At 44.0% G+C, this 25,823-nt stretch overlaps 1 protein-coding gene and 1 pseudogene across 1 annotated transcript; both read right to left on the reverse strand.

The window, feature by feature from the left end:
- Positions 4,355 to 8,806, reverse strand: LOC8076217 (annotated as a pseudogene).
- On the reverse strand, positions 18,998 to 21,835 carry LOC8073936 (scarecrow-like protein 27). Its single transcript, XM_002454472.2, has one exon. It carries the CDS (start codon positions 21,495 to 21,497, stop codon positions 19,350 to 19,352), a length of 2,148 nt encoding a protein of 715 aa, XP_002454517.1. The 5' UTR covers positions 21,498 to 21,835; the 3' UTR covers positions 18,998 to 19,349.

Consider the following 25,823-nt stretch of genomic DNA (forward strand, 5'->3'; position numbering starts at 1 on the left):
TGGTGGGTGATGCTGGACGGAACGGAACCAAAGCAAAGGCAAAGGCAAAGGCAAAGCAAAGCAGGGAGCGAAAGGGGCTCCCTTGTCCTTGTCAACCAAGGCTTGGAGCTTTTGCTCGCCGCGGCCAGCCTCCCGTAAAGAAAGAGGCCGGAAGAGTAAAGCGGAGCAGGCGGCAGAAAAGGGACCGGGGCCGGCCGCCGGCCAGGTGCATGCCGCGGCTGGCCTAGTGCATCATTCAGAGACAGGGCAGCTCGTCGATTCACAGTCTGTATTGCACTGCGCGGCACGATCACTGCGAGGGTACGTACGTACTACATGATGTGTAGGGGTCGACCATGTCGGTCTCACTCTCACCAAAGTGGCGTAATAATGCAGGGCCTTTCCCGGCGCCGGTAGAAAAAAAAAAGAAGGGAGAGACCAGATCGTGTACAACAACAACATCTTGGATAAGGACCCGTCAGGCTTGTTGGAGCGTAAGGTAACTGTGGGAGCTCGACACGGACATACGTAGTAACGAAAAGGCCGGTTGAAGGAGTGTGCAATTCACACGGCTGCTTTACTCTTTTTTTTTCCTTCATCAAACTCTGTTTTCTTCTATTCTATATAAGGTCAACAAAAAGATCGAAAAGGCAGAAAAAGAGAGGTCCAAAAGTAGTAGAATACTACGCCTACCGCTACCATGGACTGGAACAAACTTGCTATTGAGCCGGCAAATCAATCAATCAGTGAGAACGGGAAAGAGATGTTGCATGCATGGTCATTGGTCAAGAAAGTTTGAAAGATTGTATCGATCGGCTATTAATGCCCAATCGCCAATCTTTTAGTCCGGCGACTGCACGCGCGCGTTGGCCGAACGCTAGCTACGCCACCTTTTGGACGAAATCTTTTTCACCCCAACTGCCGTCCGTCCGTCCCCGAAGGACGGAAGAAAGAAAGAAGGCGGAAGAAGGCACTCATCATGCTCGCGAGTCGAAAGGCTGTGTGGCCCGGCCCGGAAAGGGATGGATGGGGGCCCAGGCCCACATTCTCGTCCTGTGTGCTCACGCATGCTCGTCTGGGACTGTGCCGTGCAACGAGACGAGACGCCTCTGCAGTCGCCGGCCGTGTCGTGTGGTCCTCTGCTCCATGTTTTCGTTGGTCCTTTATTTGGAGGGGAGAGTTCGGACTGGTAGATCGATCGGGTGTACTATATATTTATTATTAAACATAAATTAAAGGAGCACTGAAAGTCATCAGTTATTATATACCAATAGAAGAAAAATGATGTCTCTACTTATATATATATATATATATATGAAATACTAATATATATATAGTATAGATATATACACCTGTGGACTTGCTCGTCATGAAAGAAGGCTCTTTGGGAAGTCGTGGTTCAGATGGAACGACACAGCTAGCCTCGTGCACACACATTTCTTTTCTTTATATTAACCAACAAGACAAAGAGGCAGGTCAACTCGGAGGAGCAACACAAGCCAAGGACAAAAAGCTCGTTTCAACCACGGGCCACCAAACGAAATGGCAGCAACAAACAAAACAAGAGATCGGCGAGCGAGTGCCTGTCCTTGTCCCTGGCTCTCCCTCTCCCTCCCTCTCTAGCTGCACTGCACTGCACTGCATATATGTTCCTGTCATCTGCTCTGTGCATTTCTTTCTTTCTTTCTCAGGTCAAACTTCAAAGCAGCAGCAGGCGATGGCCGCCAGTGGGTTTGCTCTACTCCTACGTCTACGCAGTACGCACGCCTCCAATGCGAGCTCATCCACACATCATCAGTAAGCATGCATCGATCGATTATTGGTCATTGGTTTTGGTGGCAACCCGGCTAGCTACGTAGTCTAGCTACCTTCGATTCTCCACGCGGCCGGACCCGGCCGGGCACACGCATATAAGAGGGACTTTTCGCTCATTCTCTTCTCCGGCAGAAGAAGAGACAAGATCGATCGAGTCAGTGTGATTCGTGTTTCGCCGCGCATCGCTCTCGATCCATGCATTTCCTTGTCAGCCTCAGCGCTCTCACCATCCCCCACCCATCCATCCATCATTAATTTGTTCTAGCTAGCTAGCCTTTTCGACGTGCGGTATACATGGGCTTATTAGGATAAGGCCGGACAAGTAAGGCCTTGTTTAGTTCACCCTGAAAACCAAAAAGTTTTCAAAATTCTCCGTCACATCGAATTTTATGGCACATACATGAAACATTAAATATAGACGAAAACAAAAACTAATTATACAGTTTAGCTGGAAATCACGAGACGAATCTTTTGATCCTAGTTAGTCCATAATTGGATAATATTTGTCACAAACAAACGAAAGTGCTACAGTACCGAAAACTTTTTACTTTTCGTAACTAGCTACACGGTGTCCGCGTCGATCCATGGCGTGTCCATGCATGCCTCCATCTCCATGGATCGAGGCCTCCAGCGACGTGCACCCGGCCGATCACATGGTCGTTACGGCCAGACCGCAACAGGAGAGGCGCGCGGTGAAACACTGACGTCCTTGTCTGTGTCTGTGTGTGTGTGTGTGTGGAACTGTGACTGTGAGTGTGAGGCGGTGTATCGATCGATCGTGGACGATTGGGCCGGAGGAGATGTCACTCGCTCGCTCGTTGATGATGCTCGCGTCGCGGTCTCGTTCCTTTTAGGATAGGATGGAACGCGCGTGCAGCTAGCTAGCAAGACGTCACTTTTGTGTATATATGCTATCTTCTATTACAAAGACAGCGATGAGGAATTTCGATCCGGAACTGTCACGCAGGAAAGTTTTCTTTTTTCTTTTCTTTTCTTTTCTTTTTTTTTGCTGGGGGCCGGGCGCCTCTCCTCTATCTACCTGGAATAATGTACTGTACTATACTTGCTTTCCTTAAAGCGCAGACTGTATACGCGATCGGTACAGCAGGCAGGGAATATATTCTTCGTTTCCTTCGGTATGAAGACTGCTACTACTACTACTATGTCGTCGTTACTTGGTATAATAGTAGAAATTAATCTGCAGGGCACACCACACCAACATTGCTACGGCGAACTTGACAATATGCGGATGTGCCTGTATATACTTCTGCAACTGTACTTTAATATAATGCTCGTGTCGTGGTTCAAAAAGTTCAGTCTGGTGTTAGGCTTGTGTGGAGACTGATCGAGCCGATGGATCTTTGGATTAACAAGTTTCACCTTTCCTTTTTTTTTTCTGTCGACAAGAGAGGAAAATGCCACCCTTCTCTTGGATTTTTGAAATTAAAAATTTTAGGAGAACCAAACGTAGCAAACACCCATCTAATTCTACAGAATTTTGTCCATCTATTTCGGCCCATCTACCGTTCCATAAGCGAAGACGGCCTGCAAGCCCATCAACTCCAATTCCAATTCCTTCCCTTTTCTCCATGAGATGTCTGACGGGCGCGAATCTTCAGTCCAAATCTGAGGATATCTTTTTATGTTGATCAATTCGTTTAGTTTTAAAATACTTGTCCCGCACGAAGGACTTACCGTTCAATTTTCTTTTTGTACAAATTTATAATAACAAATCATAATTTTTATTATAAAGTCGGACAAGAATAATTTTTATATGAAAGTTATAGAGACAAAAGACATCTATGTATAACTCTATAGTTTATAACCTTTTAATTTAAAGTCATTTTGATATCTGAAAGAATAATATAAAATTCAGATGTCTATTTGTATATCTAAACATTAAATTGACTATTTAGGTATCAAGATGCCTTTTTTTAAAAAAAAAACTACAAATTTGTAGATCTCTTAGGTATAGTCCATACAATATTTGTATAAATGTTATTCCAGTGTGAAGTTATAAATCTAAACCCTATAGTTCACAACAATTACGTTTGAAGCTATTTTGGTACCAAAATAATTGATACAATGTTTAGACCTACAAATGTAGATTTATGTTATCAAATTTTTTTAATTAAAATGACCTCAAATGAAAAGATTAGACAATAAAGTTATAGATCTAGTTTTTCTCTACAACTCTTTCATAGAAATTTTATCTTCATCCCATTTCATATGAAAAATTCATGATTTTTTAGATGAGCTGAAAGCGAAGAGGAGATTCCGTCAATTCAGCTAGGGGTGAGTACTTCCTGTGACTGCAAATTTTTGATGAGCTGCAATTTTTTTTATTTTGACAAATATTTATGCAAAACAAAAAATTTAAAAATATAGAAATAGAAAAAAAAATCCAAATCCGAGCCTACATTTTACGGATACCAGCTCAAGGGAGCGAGCTTCAGCGAGTTCCTGTGACTGTGATGCCACGCGCGGCAGCAAATGAATACTATACATAGTTTAAGAGGGAAAGAAAAAAGAACACTACAGATGGCAAATCTGCTGGTGAACCGCCTCTGTACTGCGCGGTGACCAGCAGTGAAATAGTAACCAAATTCTGAGCATTTAACCGTATAAACATGGAAAAACAAAAACCAAAGCCACGTTTCAAACTCTACTATGATAAATTTATCAACATCCAAAAATCCGCTTCAGTCACTGTTGCGTCCATATTGTCATAATGTCATGTACAGTTTCAATCTTCTTTTTTCTTCTTAACATGGACCACCAGCTCAGGTCTGATATTTGAGGGCTTAACCAATTTCTTCAGTGTCATCAGCTCAGACAACAATCTCCAGAAAGGCACAAGCAAATTTGTTATACCCACTCATCTTAAGCTCCCTCCACGGATGACACTAGCAGATCATTTAACGCTGCGGACCTCCAGGATTCTAGTTTTGCAGAGACCTCAGCCATGACTAGCCTTGACAACAGCAGGCCTGCAATGAGCGCAGCAACCATCAGCATTGTGAAGACAGCAGTCCAGCTTTTAGCAGAGATGTAGCCTGTCAGAAGAGGGCCAATGGCCGCGCCAGCTGAGCCTGTCCCATCTATGATCGCTGTCACAGTGACCAAGGCCCCGACCGGGAGTTGCCTCTCAGGGAGCTATGTGTTCCGAGGTCTGCAAAGACCGCGGTGGTTATGAGAGCGTAAGGGCCATTCACAAGCATGCTGGTGATGAACATTAGGGTGATGTTCCAATAGAGCGAGACGCTCCCATATAAGCGGTATAAGAAGAGCGCTAGTATCCCAGAAAATGTGAAACTTGTTGCTGTCAGTGCCCGGGCATCCAAATGGTCTGAAATGTGGCCAGCAAGAATGCCGCCTAAATCGAACAGCGTTGATAGAATTCCAGCAGTCAAGTCTGCCAAATATTCTCCACCAACAGCTGGGAGGAAGAAAAAGAATGGTAAGCAGTGAGTTAATGTATGCAACAAAACCGAATCTGGATATTATTGAATTCAAACGCTTGTAATGTGCCGGTTGTAATAGATCACAATCACCACAGATTAGGATTTGTTTTAATAGTTTTCTAATCACAAATTCCACAGACACCTTACTCTGGGAGGAGGAACATGTAACCTTGGACTTCTAGCAGTCATGGTGCCGGTGAGACAATGCAATTAATAAAAAATACATAGTGAACAACAATTTGTAGACATAAATACGGGAATGTGTCGTTTAGGTACTGGCCAGATCCAATCCTAAAATGCACCACATCAATGCTTCAGTCTAATAACGAGCACTAGATGAGTGATGAAATGTACGTTGTGTAATGCCTACTATCAATTTGGTCACTGCTATGTGCTATGTCATGTTCCATTCTCTCTCTTCAAATGTCAAGACCACTGTTCCCTAAAATCCTACTGCATCACTAAGAAAATGAAAGACAAACACATGAGGACAATGCTAAAGTACACCTTTTACCTATAAGAAGGTAATATCTCAAATCAATCTGAGCCATAGATTTTTATAATTTAAAGAACTACTAAATAAATTAATAAATCTAGAAAAACTAAAATAAAACCCTCCATATCCACTTAATAATGGGAAGGGAAATCTCACGTCCTAGTTCCCCAATTCACGCAAGATCCACCTTCCTCGCGCGGCGCCTGGCCATTATAGTCGCTCTCTTCCATCATCTTGCTACACCCGGATAAAATATTATATATGGATCAAATGACTTATCGGACCAGGTTCACACACACGCTCACACATACGCTAACGTACACATTAGGCTCACACACGCTCCCACGCTCCACATACACACACGCTAACGTACCAATTAGTCTAGCTGGCCACACACACGCTCTCTCTCTCTCACACGCACACTAGCTAACTAGCTAACGTACCAACTAGGCTAGCCGACCACACATACGCTACACGCATCAAATGTTAATCACGTAAACATAAAAATGCTACCACATGCAAAATTAAGTTTATAGGGTGATACAAAAAATATGGTAATGAAAATATATGAAACACAAAGTTATAAATCAAAAAGATTTACCATATCAGTCAATATCATGCATGCATCAATCAAATCTAAAAAGAAGATTTTTTATATTTAAAACTTTACTTATTTACCCTATTTTATAAAATAAAAATTAAATAAGAATACATTTCATATATTACCTCCTATGAGGTAATAGATGATCGTGACCGTCTGATCGAAATAATTGAACGGTCCACAGTCATTTGAGAGTACCGCAGCAAAGGCCAACACATGATTAGTTTAACTAACCCGTGTGGCTAATATAGAAAGGAAGCCAATATAGAAACGTGTAGGCGACTAGCTTGCAGAAAAACAAACAGAGAGCAAATGTCACAACTCCAGGAATTCTAAATGCTTCAATGAATCCCACTGCCTTTTCTGTCACTTTTGTCTGTCCTTCCAGTAAAGGGGCCCCTGTTTCATTCTTACCTGAATCCTCGAAATGATCATCCTCAGCTCCAATTGACTCAGGGCTAGCAGGCAAGAACAGAAACACTATAAGTCCAACTAATGCAATAACAGCACCAGAAATAACAAATGACCACCCCCACCCGAACTTCAGGAGAGCAGCTGCTATCAGAGATCCTGATACCCTCGTACACCAGAAGGTCCATAAAGCTAAGCGCTCCTACCAAACAGTAAAGGAAGCACTCCAAAACAGAAGATGGGTAAGGGTGATTGAAGGTGGGCTATCCCAAACAGCCCTACAGGAGTACTTGGCTCTCTGGCACATCATGGAGGACGTCCAGCTAACCGAGGCCCCGGACAGGTTAGTTTGGAGATGGACGCCAAATGGTGGCTACTCAGCAAGCTCGGCATACAAAATGCTCCATCATGGTGCAACGGCTTTCCGAGGTCACCGTCTCGTCTAGAAGACTTGGGCACCGCTCCGAGTGAGGTTCTTCCTCTGGCTCACATTACGACGTCGGCACTGGACAGCAGACAGGCGAGCTCGGCACGGACTGGAAGCCGGAGATGTTTGCTTCCTGTGCGACCAAGCCTCTGAGACGATTGATCATATCGTCGCCGCCTGCCCCTACACTAGGGAGCTCTGACACCACATCCTACAAGCTCTTCATCTACAGCTACCTGCAGGAACTGCCTCTTCACTCATCTGGTGGAGGCGCATCCGTGCTTTGGCAAGCGGACAGCGGCGCAAGGGGCTTGACACTCTTTTGGCGCTAGTCTCTTGGCATGTGTGGAAGGAGCGGAACGCCAGGTGTTTTCGAGATGCCTCAGCCACCATCAACGATCTGCTGCAGCTCATCACGATGGAAGCCGATCGTTGGATCAACGCGAGCACCACCGGCCTTGCAGTCTTAGCTAGGAGTTAACCTTTCCCTCCAGTTTGCGCCACAGTCGTTTTTTGTTTCAATCATGTAGCCCAGTTTGAGCAGCCAGCCAGCCGGCCTCGTCAGTCGGTTTTTGTACTTAATTTTGTTCATTCTTAATGGAAATGATGCGCAGATCTCCTGCGTATTGAAAAAAAAAGTATGAGCATTCCAAATTCCCATGATTAGCCCTCTCTTTCTCTTGCCAAACCAATTACCAACAACTGCTACCACTGAGGGCCACCCAGTTGACTGGAAAAGTCCAGCGATTAACTGAATACCCAAGAAATAGTAGAAGGTGTGTATATTGAGCCAGTATCCAGCTCCAAAAGCAGCTGTGAAAAAACCAGTTCCTATCATTCCAATGGTCAGGAGAACCCTCAGATCCACTCGATCACCAATATGGCCAACAAAGAACATCCCGATTGCATAAATTGCTAGAAATGCCAAATCAATATCCCCAAGCAATGCAGTGCCATCTCTGGAATCAAATGGTGCCCAGCCACCATAGAGCACCACATAATTCTCAGTCGAATACAGTTTATCAACATCCAAGCACCTAACACAGTGCAAAAAGCCTAGATTTGATGTCTTAGGATCAAGAACACCCTTAACAACACTCATGGTTTTCCTTGCTGCATGGTAGCTAGCATAAGAAAAGAATGTCAATATCAAGACAAGGGCCTGGCATGTCCTGAGGGACAGAGAACTCCCCTGGGCACACTCAAAAAGATGAATCCCAGGAGGCTTTGCTCTATGCATTGTACCACTTTGTTTAGTTGGAATACACGCGCGATGCAGAACTCAGCTCTGACTAGTAACATCCTACTGCCATACTTGAGTACATGCCATCTATAAAGAACAAGGACACAAAGCATCAAAATTCCTGTAGTAATTCGGTGGAAAAGTGCATGAAGCAATTCAAAGGCAACTTTCGTATTTACAAGAAGACTAGTCTCATTATCTCATCAGAACTACCACTACGACACCACTTCTAAACAAAACCACCACTTACAACGGGAGAAGAAGAATAACGCCGAGAACGATTACCTCGACGAGATGCGATTCTACTGCCTCCGATTGAAAGGGGAAGACTGGAGCAGCAGTGGCGCAGCTTTTCGTAACGCCGCGGCTGCGGATGCTGCTGGCCTCTTGCGGCCAGATTGTTGGGCAGGGAGGTCCGAGTCTGAGCCTGAACTCGTTCTGACGGTTGTCACTCACGCCTTCACCTGAAAACTAAAAAGTTTTCAAAATTTTTCGTCACATCGAATCTTGTAGCACATACATGAAACATTAAATATAGACGAAAACAAAAACTAATTACACAGTTTAGCTGTAAATCATGAGATGAATCTTTTGATCAATTCATGATTGGACAATATTTGTCACAAACAAACGAAAGTGCTACAGTACCAAAATTTTTTCATTTTTCGGAACTAAACAAGGCCTAACTCTCGCCTTCCTGGGCCTCCCAGGGTTTGGCTTGTTGGGCCCGTGCCATCGCCTTCCCTTTCTAGAGGCAACCGGTTTGTTCTAACAGCTCATGATAATTGGCTGTGTCAGACACGCCACCCCACACGTGTTGGCTTCTTTTGTGAACTTGTGACAAATTTCACATTGGCTGAGACCTTGTTTAAATCTTTCCTAATACTTAGGCCTTATTTAGTTCATCCAAAAAAAAACCAAAAAAAAATCAAGATTTCTCGTCACATCGAATCTTGTGGCACATGCATGAAGCATTAAATATAGACGAAAATAAAAACTAATTGCACAGTTTGCTTGTAAATCACGATATAAATCTTTTAAATTTAGTTAGTCTATGATTGGACAATATTTGCCGAATAAAAAAAAATACTACAGTACCATAACCAAAAAAATTTAGAAACTAAACAAGATCTTAATCATGAAAATTGCAGGCTGCCGAAAATCTGTCCGCCTATGCCGAGTGTCCGGGTCTGTACACATCAAAATCTTCTATACACATCAAAACACGTTAAATATAAAAAAAGTATAGGGCCTAGGTGCAAAAGTGTTTGTCCTATTAGTTTACTTTGCTTTTATTTTTTAAATCTATTGAAAATTGATAAATGTGTAGTAATTCATAGAAAAATCTAAAAATTATAAAACAAATGATCAGCTCCACATATATAGATCTATGCAGTAAATGAAAAAACACAAATTTTAGTATATTTTTTTGCTAGAGATGTTTGCCTATGCTTTTTAGTATAAAATTGATCGGTTAAAAATTGATAAATGCGTAGTAATTTATAGAAAAATCTAAAAATTACAAAATAAATTTGTTCAGCTCCGTATATGTACATCCATGCAGTAAACAAAAAATATCATAAATTTTAGTATATTTTTTGCCGGAGATGCTTGTCTATGCTTTTTAGTGTATAATTGAAATTGTAGTTATCTGCTCCAATTATAATGAAAGTTTTATAGTAGCCTATTTAATGTGATACTTGATTTGTGGTAAAAGTTTTAGCAAAAAATATAACAAATTTTAGTATATTTTTTTGCTGAAGATGCTTGCATATGCTTTTTAGTGTAAAATTGATAGGTTGAAAATTGATAACTGTGTACTGTTTCATAGAAAAATATAAAAATCATAAAACAAATTTTGTTCAGCTCCACATATGTAGATCAATGCAGTAAACAAAAAATATCACAAATTTTAGTATATTTTTTTTGCTGGAGATGCTTGCCAATGCTTTTTAGTGTAAAATTAAAATTGTAGTTATCTGCTCCAATTATTATGAAAATTTTATAGTAGCCTATTTAATGTGATGCTTGATTTATGGTAAAAGTTTTAGCACCATTCGTGTATATCTCACTAATTTACTAATTTACCTAAATTTATGCTTGAGGATGTTTTCACTACCTTTGCTCGATGTGTTGTTATGTTATATGAACACTTCATAAGCCCATGTGTTCATAATCTACATACATTTAACTGATATATCATATTTTATAGGAATCCTAATCTAAATAAAAAATAAAGCTAGCAACAAACTTATCATGTTTTAGAATAATACTAAGATATATTAAAAGGTAATATTAGAGTAAGATAAGGATTGACTAATTTTTATTTTTATTATTAAATAAATATGTCTCCGGCTATATATTATTGTAAATATTAACTATCTAATTCCATAGATGTCATAGTTATCAATAAAATAAATTATAGCTTTAAGTTTATAAGAAAGGATAAATATAAATAGATATGTAACATGCATTTGATATTTTTCTTCCGTTGCAACGCACGAGCATATTTACTAGTACACCTAAAATTCTAAATGTTTATAAGATTTACCGTCACATTGATTTTTTGAACGTATACATGGAGCATTAAATATATATAAAAAAAACTATTTTTGCGAGACGAATCTTTTGAACTTTGTTAGTCCATGGTTCGACAATAATTGTCAAATATAAATAAAAATATTGTAGTGTCAAACTTCAAAAACTTTTTTCATCTAAATAAGGCCTAAGGCTCATGGGTGGACCTGGTTGACTGGAAGCTTCGGTGTGAAAAGGTTCACGAATAGTACCCCCTTCTCTCTTATGGTATCAAGGCTTTGTTTAGTTCCAATAAGATTTTGGATTTGGCTACCGTAGCATTTTTATTTTATTTGACAATTAATGTCTAATTATAAATTAATTAAGTTTAAAAGATTCATCTCATGATTTATAAGTAAATTGTACAATTAGTTTTTTTATCTATATTTAATGCTACATGCATGTGTCTGAAAATTTGATGTGATGCATGAAAAGTTTTTGAGCGAGGAACTAAACAAGGCCTAGCAATAAAAGATAAAAAATAGTCAAAGTGCATAACAGACTCTGCCATCATATTTCTATCATCGAGACAGTCGAAAAACATACTTGGATAATCTCATTTAAATTCCAAACAAAGAAAATAGTTTTTCAAAAAACATATATGGATCGTCTCATTTAAAGTCTGGATGAATTGATTATGATTTTTAGAAGTTTTTTTTGCCTAAAACTCGCAGAAACTTGCCAGACCAGTTTTGGAAATAGCTAGGCCAGTTTTGACGTGCCAAATTCTGATCTAAATTGTGTTTTAACATGTTTTGCAAGGGTTTTTGACCTTTGATATAAGACCACCATCTCCTTATATAAATATAAGGGGCATAGCTGATTAAGGTGCCCAACACACACTCGATAAAAAAACAATCTCATTTACCCTCGTTTCTCACCCACTTCTCGTTCTTCATCACTGCTGCATGGTTGGTGGGTTGACGACGATGAAGCTCTAGAATGGTCGGACCGGCTAGAGCAACATGCCAAGACAAGATTCCTCTTGGACGGGTAGGGTTTTAGGATTCAAGAGACCTCGTTGGCAGGTCCTGCGTATCACGCTCTCGACAAGCCTTCTCCGGCGACGTGTCTTGCATATCATGGCTATGGCTGGAGACATCAGGTTTCTAACTACGAGAGTACATACTCGCGAGAGTAATATATATATATATATATATATATATTAAAAAATAAATTATCATATATATATATATATATATGATAATTTATTTTTTATATAGATACACACACACTCAACACATTTCATAACCCCAAATCTGCGTGGCGAAGAAGAAATGCCAAGAGTCGCAATTGAGGCGCCAACAAGCTGACCCACAGTTTGAAAAAAGAAAGCAAATTCAAGCACAAGCACACCACTGAGCAAACCTTGCTACGCATCTCTATATAGGATTCGTGCACCAAAAGTGTGCACCCGATAGTGTCACATCGCCCGCTAAGCTATGAACTGTTTGATCTATCAAACAAGTGAGATCGACCGTCGGATCAGGGTCTTTGCGCTTCTCTACCCGTTATGCCGCAAAATCAGGGCATCGTGAGTGCTCGCGAACTCGTTGGACCGAGGACTCATCCCCTTAGCCTTAGACTACTGCTGACGCTTGTGCTCCTTGGCGGATGACTCATCCCCTCCACCTCATGCCACGGTGCTCATGCAACATCTCCCCCTGTCGTCAACCCCTGGCCGACACCAAGGCCTCTCGACATCTGTTGGCAGCGACGGAGCTTAAAGACTGCTTAGCAAGATGAAAATGGAGGCGTACCTCAACCACCTCTTCCCGTTGGCCTTCCAGTTGAAAGGTCCTAATATGGCTAGAGGGGGGTGAATAGCCTATTTAAAAATTCTACAAACTCACTAGAGCAAGAGGTTAGTAAATAACAAAGTGAAGCTTTTTGCTCTAGCTCTAATGGGGTGTTTGCAAGCCACCTATCCAACAATTCTAGTTGATATAATCACTAGGCACACAAGAGCTATGTCACTACTTACACTAGAAAGCTACTTAAAGTTTCTATACAAGTAAGTAAGCTACTCTAGTTTGCGGGAATGTAAAAGAGATGGTTTGAACTTTATACCGCCGCGTAGAGGGGATGAACCAATCAATAATATGAAGTCCAATCACCGGGAGAAATCTAATGAACAATCACAATTGAGACACACAATTTTTCTCCCGAGGTTCACGTGCTTGCCGGCACGCTACGTCCCCGTTGTGTCGACCAACACTTGGTGGTTCGGTGGCTAAGAGGTGTAGCACGAACCTCGTCCTCACTAGGACACCACAAGAACCTACCCACAAGTGAGGTAGCTCAATGACACGAGCAATCCACTAATGTTGCCTTTGGCTCTCCGCCGAGGTAGGCACAAACCTCTCACAATCACCGGGAGATGGCCACGAACAATCACCAACTCGTGCCAATCCTCCTCCGCTGCTCCAAGCCGTCTAGGTGGCGGCAACCACCAAGAGTAACAAGAAAACCGCAGCTAGAACGATCCCCAAGTGCCACTAGATGCAATCACTCAAGCAAAAGCACTTGGAATCACTTCCAATCTCACAAAGATGTATAATCTATGAAGGAGATGAGTGGGAGGTGTTTGCTTAGGCTCACAAGGATGTCAAGTATGTTAGAATGCCAAGAGAGACAGCCCCAAGCCGGCCAAACACGTATTTATAGCCCCTCAAACAAATAGAGCCGTTGGCTCTTTCACTGGGCGAAATACGGGGTCACCGGACGCTCTTAAAGTGGCACCGGACGCTCAACACCAGCGTCCGGTGCTCCAACGTCAGCCGCGTGTCAGAGTCTAACGGTAACCTGCAGAGCACTGGACGCTGAGCAAGTTAGCACCGGACGCGTCCGGTGCACACCGGACTCATGCGCAGAGAGTTCCGCAAACTCGCAGGGTCACCGGACGCAAGCCACCGGACGCACCCTCAGCGTCCGGTGCTCACCGGACCCATGCGCAGAGAGGGTCGCAAAACGCCCGCACACCGGACGCTAACCACCGGACGCTCAAGCCAGCGTCCGGTGCCTATCGTCCGGTGCCTTACCCTAGCTGGGCCAGGCACTGTTTGCACCGGACGCTCAGACGCAGCGTCCGGTGCTCCAGAAGCCAGCGTCCGGTGAGTGTTTTTCTCAGCGAGAAACACTCCCGCGACTTCTCCAAATTTCCCACTGGCGCAATAGAAAATATGCACTTCATTTTCTCGAAAAGCGCCGAATCCCGCCTCGCAAGCTCGGCGGGAGGGAGAGAGGAACCCATCCTCTCTCTACCTTTCAAACTCCACCTCCTTCTCAAAGTGTGCCAACACCACAACGTTTAAACCAACAAGTGCACGTGTGTTAGCTTTTTCACAAACATTTTCTTGAAGGAGTTAAGTTAGCTCACTAGGTTCTAAATGCATGCACATGAACAATGACACCTAGTGGCACTTGACAACCGCTTAGCCAAAGAATTCCCCTCTTTATAGTACGGCTATCTATCCTAAATGTGATCACACCCTCTATGGTGTCTTGATCACCAAAACTAAAACCCTAAGCAATACCTTTGCCTTGATCTCCATAGGGTTTTTGTTTTTCTCTTTCTTCTTTTCCAAGTTGAGTACTTGATCATCTTGTGGTCATCACCATCATCACCACGATCATCACTTGCTCCATCACTTGGCATATACCAACCTCATTAAGTCTACACACACTTAGTATAGAGGTTAGTACTTAGGGTTTCATCAATTATCCAAAACCAAACTAGGGCTTTCACTTACCCTAGCTGGGCCAGGCAGCCTGCACACCAGACGCTCAGACACAGCGTCCGGTGCCTTTGAGCCAGCGTCCGGTGAGTGTTTCTCGGCGAGAAACACTCCCGCGACTTCTCTAAATTTCCCACCGGCGCAATAGAAAAAATGCACTTCATTTTCTCGAAAAGCGCCGAATCCCGCCGAGCTTGCGAGGCGGGAGGGAGAGAGGAACCCATCCTCTCTCTACCCTTCAAACTTCAACTCCCTTCTCAAAGTGTGCCAACACCACAAAGTGTGTACCAGCAAGTGCACGTGTGTTAGCATTTTCACAACATTTTCTTCGAAGGAGTTAAGTTAGCTCACTAGGTTCTAAATGCATGCACAAGAACAATGACACCTAGTGGCACTTGATAACCGCTTAGCCAAAGAATTCCCCTCTTTATAGTACGGCTATCTATCCTAAATGTGATCACACCCTCTATGGTGTCTTGATCACCAAAACTAAAACCCTAAGCAATACCTTTGCCTTGATCTCCATAGGGTTTTTGTTTTTCTCTTTCTTCTTTTCCAAGTTGAGTACTTGATCATCTTGTGGTCATCACCATCATCACCACGATCATCACTTGCTCCATCACTTGGCATATACCAACCTCATTAAGTCTACACACACTTAGTATAGAGGTTAGTACTTAGGGTTTCATCAATTATCCAAAACCAAACTAGGGCTTTCACCAGTTGCGCAACCTCCGTGACCACTGCCTCTCTGACTCTAGCAGTCCAGCTGCACCAGTGCCGGCCTCATCCCCAAGCGGGCACCCGATAGTGTCACATCACCCGCTAAGCCATGAACAGTTTGATTTGTCAAACAAGTGAGATCGACCATCAGATTAGGGTCTTTGCGGGTCTCTACCCATTACGCTGCAAAATCAGGCCATTGTGAGTGCTCGCGAATCCGTTGGACAGAGGACTCATCCCCTTAGCCTCAGACTACTGATGTCGCTCGTGCTCCTCAGCGGATAGCTCATCCCCTCCACCTCATGCCACGGTGCTCCTACAATAGCTCCCCCCTACCATCAACCCCTGGCTGCCACCAAGGCCTTCCAACACCTGCCGGTGGCGGCGGAGCTTAAAGACTGCTTAGCAAGATGAAGATAGAGGCGTACCTCCACCACCTCTTCCCACTAGCCTTCTAGTTGCGCCACCTCCACGACTGCTGCCTCTCTGACTCTAACAGTCTAGCCACACCAGTGTCGGCCTCATCCCCAAGCGGGCACCCGATAGTGTCATATCACCTGCTAAGCCATGAACCGTTTGATCTGTCAAACAAGTGAGATCAACCGTCAGATCAGGGTCCTTGCGGGTCTCTACCCATTACGCTGCAAAATCAGGCCATTGTGAGTGCTCGCGAATCCGTTGGACAGAGGACTCATCCCCTTAGCCTCGGACTACTGATGTCGCTCGTGCTCCTCAGCGGATGACTCATCCCCTCCACCTCATGCCACGATGCTCCTACAAAAGCTCCCCTACCGTCAACCCCTGGCCGCCACCAAGGCCTCCCAACACCTGCCAGCGACGGTGGAGATTAAAGACTGCTTAGCAAGATGAAAATAGAGGCGTACCTCCACCACCTCTTCCCGCTGGCCTTCTAGTTGCGCCACCTCCACGACCGCTGCCTCTCTGACTCTAGTAGTCTAGCCGGACCAGTGACGGCCTCATCCCCAAGCTCTGACCACGTCTAGCAGTCATCAACTCCTCCCACGGGTGTTGCGCCGAGGCCCCTGCTCATGGTGCTGGCTGGTAGGCTCCTCGTGCATCTCGCATGCGTCACATGGAAAGGATCACCAAACCATGAAATCTAATAGCAACGACATCTCTAGTCTTTGTGCCTGCTCTTGCTTGCCAGCTACTGTCGACCTCATTTTCGGTGTCCATACTTTCGTGGACGTGTTCGGTGAAATGGGCACAATGTATGCGTCTTTTATCTTCTTTTTTTCCTTTCAATATTTGAATGCTGAATCTACGTAGTGTCCATCTCTATCAGTTGTACAAAGATTGACATTAGTTCAATGTTTTCAGTGCAATTGATGAGACGGTGACTATCAGCCAAGCGGATGTGGCTGGATATCGAGGTTCTATCCAAGCTAATGCACAAACCTCTTCACGCACCATGCATCCCTTCTCATGGTGCCTCGTTCCTTAATCCAGAATTGATCTGCTTACCATCTTGTTTCTCATCTTTTTCAAGCGTAAATGCACCGCTCCTCAATTATGATGTACACCCGTGTTCCGCTAGGCGACGCCTAGGCACGATTAGGCGCTGGGCGAGGGGTACCCACCTCGCCTATGGGGGTAGGCGGCATCTGGGCGCTGGGCGGCGCCGAGGCGGTCATGGAGCTGGGCGAGCTGCGAAATTCGAACAGCGCAGCCTTTCGCGCGCGCGAGCGCGGATGGCTTCGGCGTGGGAAATCACACGAAATCCCCGTTGCCTCCTCCGTCCTCCTGCTCCACCGTCGGCTACTACCCCGCCCCAAGGTCAGTCCCCTCCCCTGCTCATCTTCTCTCCCCCTGCCGGCAACTCCTCCCCTGCTCATCTCCCCTCCGCTACCGGTAGCTCCTCCTTCCCTGCTCTTCTTCCTCTCCCCTCCCTTGTTCCTCCCGGTGCCTAGGAAAATGCCTATAATGCCTAGGCATGATTACTCCCACCTAGGCGCTAGGCGGAGGGTCACCGCCTAGAATCCACTTAGCGCCTAGCTGAACTTTGATGTACACAATAATTAACTTTGTTCATTTGGGGAGAGAAAGCTAAGCTGATTATCCATTTTGGTAATATAATGATGTTACTAATACTTCCCATTTGACCTCGTAACATAAATAAATGAGTTAAAAAATTATAGCAGAGTACGTTGCTTATTGGATCATAGGTTATATCTGTTTATTAAGTTTTATTATGCTCATTAGTCATAAGTTACCGCTTAGCCAAAAACTATGCAGCCTTGCAAGCTGGTTCATTATTTTAATTATTTATATCTTAAATTTTTAATTGTTCTGAGAACTAAAAAGATAACCATTTGGCGGAGTATGAATGACTCATCTAGCCACCTGGGTCCTGGACTTTACTATAGGTTAAACCCAATAATTGCATGCTGAAATAAGTATATCTTCAAGCATGGTTTCATCTTTATATATTTTTATGTCGTCTTCTTAAGCCTCAGCTATCTCTAACTACACCATCCATACAAAAATACAATGATTTGTAAAAAATAACTGTATGTTTGAATTGCAATTGTCAAAGTTTCATATTTCAATTAGCTTCTGTTAATTGTTTCAGAGGCACAGTATAATTAAAACTGATATAGCTTCTGATGGCAAGCTGAATGTCAAAGATCCATGGGCCGGTTTGCTCCAACGTGCTGTGCACAAACTGGGCAACACACCTCAGATGGACTCACATCATAGGCTGGTGACACAAAGGTAGGCGACAAGTTAATCTTACTCCTAAAAGCTTAGCCTTTGAACAAAAGACATGTACCTTTGTGATTGCCATGCGCTATTGGCATCAAGTGTATTGCGGATGTGAAAATATAACAGATGGTCTGTCAAGTGTGAATTGGTTGTGTGGCTTGCTGTCTATGCTTGGCACATTAACAAAACAAGCAGCAATTTACATACATGCAAATGCTTCATTTGCTTGGTGTGTTTCCTATTGTAAGGAACATCTTGAGTACCAAATTTACCATTTGTGACTAGCTTACTAAAAAAAAAACATGTATGCCAGCACTCATTATTTGACAAGTCTGGTGTTATAGTTCACATGAAACCCAACTGGAACAAGGAATTCCTAACTATATCGAACTATCCAAGATAGTTTCAACAAGGAACCGATACCCTATGCTCAAATAAACCCTCTCCATTCCACATTAGGAATGGACCATTACGAGTACAGCTCAAATAGAGATGCACTATGTGAATCAGTAAACTTCTAAACAACCTCTAATTATCTTCTTGAAACATAACATTAGTTGTACTATTTCCAATACAGCTGGTTCAAACTCTAAGCACGACCAGCACGCAAACCGTTTGAAATAATTATCCGCAATAGTACTAATTTTGAATGGTTAGGTCTAATGAAAGTCAGATCCAAATTTTGGTAGTATGATGATGGATGGCATCAGCAATCTGAAGCGAATTGCAGATAAGGTAACAGGACGTATCAAAGTTTGATCCATAACATGAAAATACCATAAGAACAAGAACTGATATAAAGGAACACAAAACACATATTAATACTGCACCACAGACATTTGATAGGTTAATTATACCCTCTTCTCACAAGCAGTGTTTCAAATGACATGAGAATGTCTAGTGACCCGAGAGCAAGCAGGGTAAAAACCTAGAGCAACATCATTACACTAGAGACATTGACACCAACATTGCTAAAAATCCACTAGTTCTAGCTAATAAGTTGCAAAGATAATCAACAGGAAGGGTTCAACACCAATATACTAGTTTCCTTTGCAACACTTAAATTGCAAGACAAAATACATATTACTGGAGTTGAAGATACCAGCAAATGGTGGTGAAAAATTTGTGCGCCCAGGCGTGGATTGCTGATCAGCACCGCCATGCTGATACAGTGACAAGCTCGCCTCGCTGCCAGTATAGTGTGAGCCCGACCCCACATTTCTCCACGTGGAAACCGCGGACCTGCACCCGCTTCAGGAGGCAGTCAGCCTGCGCCTCAGCCAAACTGCTGGGCGGAATAGGCGCGAACCCAGCAGCTGCGAATGCACTTCTCCATGCAATTGGCTTGTCCACCTTGGCCCGCCCAAGCACTGAATCCTCAATTCTTGGCTGAATAAGGAACTTCTCAATCTTGCCGGCAGAATCAGCATCAATGCCAGCAGCATCAAGCGAATCAAGGAGGAACATGCAAGACTGAAAGCAATTCAAGAAGTGCTGTGAGAAGGGAAGATCAGCACGATCAGCGCCATGGTCTATGGCTATCACAATCTTAGGAGCCAGCTGTTTCACCAACCGAAGGATCGCTGGCAGTGGTGGTGCACGAGCAGAGCAACCAGCCGGGAGGACAACAGCTACAACTTCATCACCAGTGGCAGAAATGAGCTCTGTAGGGTTGATAGTATCAGCACTGATAGCACTGAACTCAAAGGGAATTCCAAGGTCTGCAGCAAACTGTGCAATGTTGTCACGCGCAAGACGCAGTTCCAGTGGATGGTGGGAAGCAGCTGATACAAAGGCAGTGAGCTTGACGAACGGCAGAGCTGCACCACCTGCGCCACGGCGGTGTGCAAGCTCCTGCAAGAAAGAAGCCCACTGGCCTCCAACAGCAAGATCAAAATCGATGACATGGATGCAGGATGATGTGTTGCCGGCAATTTCGTCCAGAAGTGCCTGCGTTGCGGTGAAGTTGGTGAACTGGAGCACGGGCGAGTGATCAGAGAAAGTCTTGTACGCCGCGAGCTTGAGGGCAACGTCGAGCGGTGATGTGAGGTGGCAGCCGCCATGGTGGCCTTCGGCGAGCGCGAGGAGGAGGGCCTCCTTGAGGTAGGAGGCGGAGCGGAGGAACGGCTTCCCGAGCGGGGGAAGCTGGTGATTGAGCCGCGCCAATATCTCTCGCGCGCCAATGGAATTGCCGGCTTCGGCGGCCTTTGCCGCCACCGCAAGCTCGTCCAGCAACTGCTGCTGCGCCGCCTCAGCAGCCGTCGTCTTCATCGCCCCGTGGGGCGGTGGTGGCGAAGGCTGGAGCTGGAACAGAGCAGGACCATTTAGTGGTGGAAAGGCGTGACCTTGCCCCGCCGGCGGAGGCAGAAGCCGATTTCGGGCGAGATAGAGGTCATCCCCTATGGATTGATGACGTTTGGGCGGTGGTTGGACGAGTGGCGACTGCTGATTGTGATTGGGGAAGGAGGGGATGGGCATGAAGAAGGTTGTGGCGGAGGTCGGCTGGTGCTGGTACTGGTGGAGGCGGCCGGGCGGCTGCGCACCAAGAAGAGGGGGCTTTGTGTCGATACCTTCGTGGAACAGCACCGGCGGCGGCGGCGGCTGGAGCGAAGCAGACTCCGGTGAGAAGAGGCCGAAGGCCGAGGACGCCTTGTTGCCACCACCGCCGCCGCTGTTGGGAGCGTGCGACACCGCACCAGGGGACGACATGTCCGAGGCAACGCCGCCGAGGTGGGGATCGAGCGAGAAACCCAGGGGGTCCGCCGCCGGGAACCCGAAGCCCACATTGTCAAGGAGCGGCTGCTGGTGCACGGGGAGCGGCGGCCCTGACTGATCCAGGTCGCCGGCGGCTCCAATGATCCAGTTCAAGAACGTCTGGTCCTGTCCCGCCGCAGCCGCGCTGCCGAGCATGGCGTCCCAGCTGTCGCCGCCGCCGATGACCCCCATGTCGAGGCCGGTAGGAATCGGCGGCAGCGCACAGCCGCCTGCCCAGTCCTCCTTCCCGCCGCCGCCGTGCTTGCCGGAGGCTCCCCATTTGGCGGCGTCGGCGGCGGCGGCAGCGCTGCTGCCCGAAACCACCGCCACGCCGCCGGTCGAGTCCGCAGCGCCGCCACCGCCCATGTACGACGACAGCGTCGATGTTGAGTTGCTGGGGCTGGGGCTCCGCGTGCAGTCCGGCACGGATCTCGGCTCCAGCTGCGCCTTCGCCTTCCCCTCCTCCGGCCAGAGCAGCGTCCTCCCGCCTCCGACGAGGTCCGCAGCCCCGCTCCGCTGGGCACCGAACAGCGCCGCCCTCATCTACCTAATCCCACATAATCTCGCCGGGCGAAGGTATGGCGTGGAGGAATTCTTGGCTCGGTGCGTCTGATGGGGAGGGGACGGGCCTGGGCGTGCGAGTATAGAACAGAGAGGAGGTGGGGGCAAGCAAGAGCACCGCGTGCCCTTGCCTGCCTTGTGCCTCTGCCCGCTCTGCTCAGTTCTCCCCCAACTCACACGCTCCCTTCCTCCACAGACTAGGCCTCCCTCCTCTCTCTCTCTCTCTCTCTCTCTCTCCTCCCCTGCTGCAAGCTGCTATGGTGTGTGGTCTCTCTCCTGTGTGGCCTCGTCTCTCTCTACTGCCATTGCCCCTGGATGCGTGCAACATAAAAAAGGTTTTCAAAAAGTATCCCCCTCTCCATCATTTTCAATCTACTACTGGCTTTTTCCACTATACTGACTCGAGTATATTTTACTGGTATTACCACGCGTGTGTGTATATATCCAACGAGTTGTTGTGCCAGACCAGTCCAATATCGTACGTGTTGTGTTATGCCACAAATGGTCGAGCTGTTACGGGCTTCGTGTAAGCCACAGTTTTCGTGTTGTGCCGACCTATGGTCCATCAAACTGTTAATAACTTATTTTTATCAATATTTATACTAATTGCTGAAATATTTTCACTAATTATTTATTATTTTTACTAATATAATAACTATAGTTATAACTACACCAATAATTTATTTGTACCGGACAGGCACGACCTAGTCCCTCGGGCTACCGTGCCAGGCCGTGCTCGGTCGGACCGCAGGATGTATGGCCATGTATAAGGCCTTGTTTAGTTCCGAAAAGTGAAAAGATTTCGACACTGTAGCACTTTCGTTTGTTTATGACAAATATTATCCAATCATGGACTAACTTGAATCAAAAGATTCGTCTCGTGATTTACAGCTAAACTGTGTAATTAGTTTTTGTTTTCATCTATATTTAATGTTTCATGCATGTGCCACAAGATTCGATGTGACGGGGAATCTTGAAAACTTTTTAGTTTTTAGGGTGATTTAAACAAGCCCTAACAATAATCTGCCGTAACTCTAAAAATAAAAAAGTAAAAGTAGCGTAATGTACTGCACCAAAACTACACTGGACTATTGGTACTTTCCAAGCCACGGATTTTTGTTTTATTTATTAATTTGTACCCAACCACTGTTTTGTTCGGTTAACACAATCATATGACGTCTACTACGCGGTGGACTAGCATGACATGGGTACTCTATGGCTGAAAACGTCTTGACCACATGTTACTGCTCACCATTCACGTCTTCAAACCTTTGTCCTCAAGTGTGGCCACCAAAGTAGCTGTCGCAATGGTTAAAAAAAGAGGCGACTTCAGGCATGGCCGCATGGACCATTGGACATCTCTTTTTTTTTTCAATCACCAAGCTCTCCGAATTGTTCTGAGTTTCATGTAAGTTAACGCATTGTTATTTTATATCGGATGTACTTGAGTTGTTTAAAAGGTGTGGCAAAGAACAACGAGTCTAAGAATTTTTTTCATATTGATTCCATAGTTTTGTTAGTGTTGGAAAATTAGGCATACATGAAAAGTAGTATTTGGAATGACTAAAACAAAATAGTTAGAAAATTTACCCTTAAGCAGGAGGGTCTGACCGAGCCTTGTTTATATAGTCAAACTCAGTTGATGTAGTGTGAAACTCGATGCAATGCAGTGACACTGGTATGATGATAACAATGGTGTTTGTCGAGGCTGGTGCATAAGAGATGTTGATGATGACGTTGGCAATTGTAGTTATCGAAGCCGTCTACGCCCTTTTTCAGTGCATGATCCCTCTTCCAACACGAGCGAGGAGTTACGAAGGGAGACGCATTAGATAGAGATAAGGGAAAAAAATTTACTACATTGAGCTTTCCCAAATATAGGGCTCCTCGTCATGTATAATAGTTCCAGTGCTCTTTTCCTACAAGATATTGTAAATATATAGTGAGAAAAACACTTTAAGTTTATATCAATTAGCAATATGGTACTAATTAAGGTTGCATCTTCCAATTCTACTCGTGGGCTTAAAACATGCAATGAGCCTTTAAGATTTATTAGAATTAAGGGACTCGATTCTGGAGTGAACGGAATGGAAAAGGTTTGCGTATCTCGACTTCCCAATGAAGACCAATGATGCAAATATAGATAACGTGGCGAACTGAATATGCCAATATAAAGAAATTTATAACATGATATTGATCTTTATTAGCGAATTCAATCAATTTTAAAAGTTACAACGTCACTTAAGACGCTGTTATTGTGTGACCATCACGATCACCTACGTCTCCTCTTCTTGATATCGTGTCTTCGTTTAAAGCTGCTAGCGTTCTTGAATGGGCAGCCGATCCTGTCCCGCTCTACCCTCCGATGTTTGCCATTGAGTTTGTGACGCACTTAGGTCCTGTGGGGATCCACTTGCTAAATTTTAGCTAGCTAAAATTATTTTAGCTACTTTTGAGTGACTAATAGAACTAAATTATTTTAGCTCCTTTTAGTCAATGTGTTTGAAACTTTAGCTACTAAAGTGACTAAAGTTTAGCTAGCTAAAATTTAGCAAGGGAAACCAAACAGGGCCTTAGTAACGACCATTAGCCATTAGCGTTTTATTTAGCACAAACATCAATCTCAAACTTGAACCATATTCATAACCCATTCTAATCATGCGCCAATATAGCCTTGTTTAGTTCCTTGGTTGAAAAGTTTTTGGAAAAAGTCTATGTAACCCCCTCAACTATATAGGGTGGACTATACTTCACTCCTAGAATTATAAAACCAGATTTTTTTACCCCGTGGACATTCTAAACTGGTCAAATAACCCCCTTATGCGGTTTTGAATAGTGGTTTTGCTATAGTAATAGTAGTTTTATCTTTGTCTTTTTTTATTTATTCCCACTAAATCTTTGAAAAATCATAGTAAATCATAAAAAAATCATAAAATACAAAATCTAATTTTGTTAAACTCTAAATGAGTAAATCTATATAGTAAACATATAATATGGTATGATTAGTATAAATTTTTTTGGTATAGCTTTATATCTATGAAATATTTTAATTAATTATAGAAAAGTATAGATATAAAACTACAACAAAAACTTTGTACTAAAGTAATACCATATTATATATTTATGGTGTAGATCTACTCATGTGGAGTCTAACAAAATTGGATTTTTTATTTTATGATTTTTCTATAATTTATTATGGTTTTTCAAAGATTTAGCGAAAATAAATAAAAAAGAAAAAATACAAAACCACTGTCACTGTAGCAAACCATCGCCTTAAACCACCCGAGGGGGTTATTTGACCGGTTTTAAAAAGTTTAGGGGTAGAAAATCTGGTTTTATAGTTCGAGGGTTAAAGTAGTCCGCCTTATATAGTTGAGGGGGTTAGATAGAATTTTTCCAAAAGTTATTTTTGCTACTGTAGCATTTCCGTTTGTATTTGATAATTATTGTCCAATCATGGACTAACTAGGCTCAAAAAATTTGTCTCATAAATTATAGGCAAATTGTATAATTAATTATTTTAATGCTGCATGCATATGTCGTAAGATTCGATGCAATAGAAAATATTGATTTTTTTTGTATTTTAGGTGTAACTAAACAAGGCCTTAACCAAGAAGCTAGCAGGAACAAGGAAAGCTTGTTCGCTTAAGTTTATCAGCTAAATTTGTCAATAAATCAGCCAACAATACTTTCTACCATGGCTTATCAGCCAAACAATTTTTCATGTCTGGCCTTTTGATTTTGCTTGAGGATCTACCGATAGTAATGAGTCCAAACCTGCTATACCTAGCGGCGTTAGTAATGAGTATATCCGTGCTCTTTAGGCCTTGTTTAGTTCCAAAATTTTTTTCAAATTTCTTGTCACATCAAATCTTTAGACGCATGCATAGAGTATTAAATATAGACGAAAATAAAAACTAATTGTACAGTTTGATTGGAATTGACGAGACGAATCTTTTAAGCCTAGTTAGTTTATGATTGAATAATATTTGTCAAATATAAACGAAAGTGTTACAGTGTCGATTTCCTAAAAATTTTTGGAACTAAGGCCAAGCCTGGTCAAGATCAAACACCCAAATCGGTCGTTTTTTTTAGCCTGGCTTGCCTAGGCACCCGTCTCAGTTCTCCTCACCTTCGGTCGAGTTGAAATCACCGCCATGCCAGCGTGCGCTCTGCCTCTACTCCTCGAGCTCCAACCCACCTCGCCGCCCCGCCTCCTCCTCCTCCCTGCTCGGCAGCGCTGGACACGAGTCCGTCTCATCCCCTCCTCCTCTCGGCGATCCACTAGCTGCAGCACGAGCTCGAGGA

Source organism: Sorghum bicolor, chromosome 4, assembly GCF_000003195.3.
Source record: "Sorghum bicolor cultivar BTx623 chromosome 4, Sorghum_bicolor_NCBIv3, whole genome shotgun sequence".
Classification (NCBI taxonomy): domain Eukaryota; kingdom Viridiplantae; phylum Streptophyta; class Magnoliopsida; order Poales; family Poaceae; genus Sorghum; species Sorghum bicolor.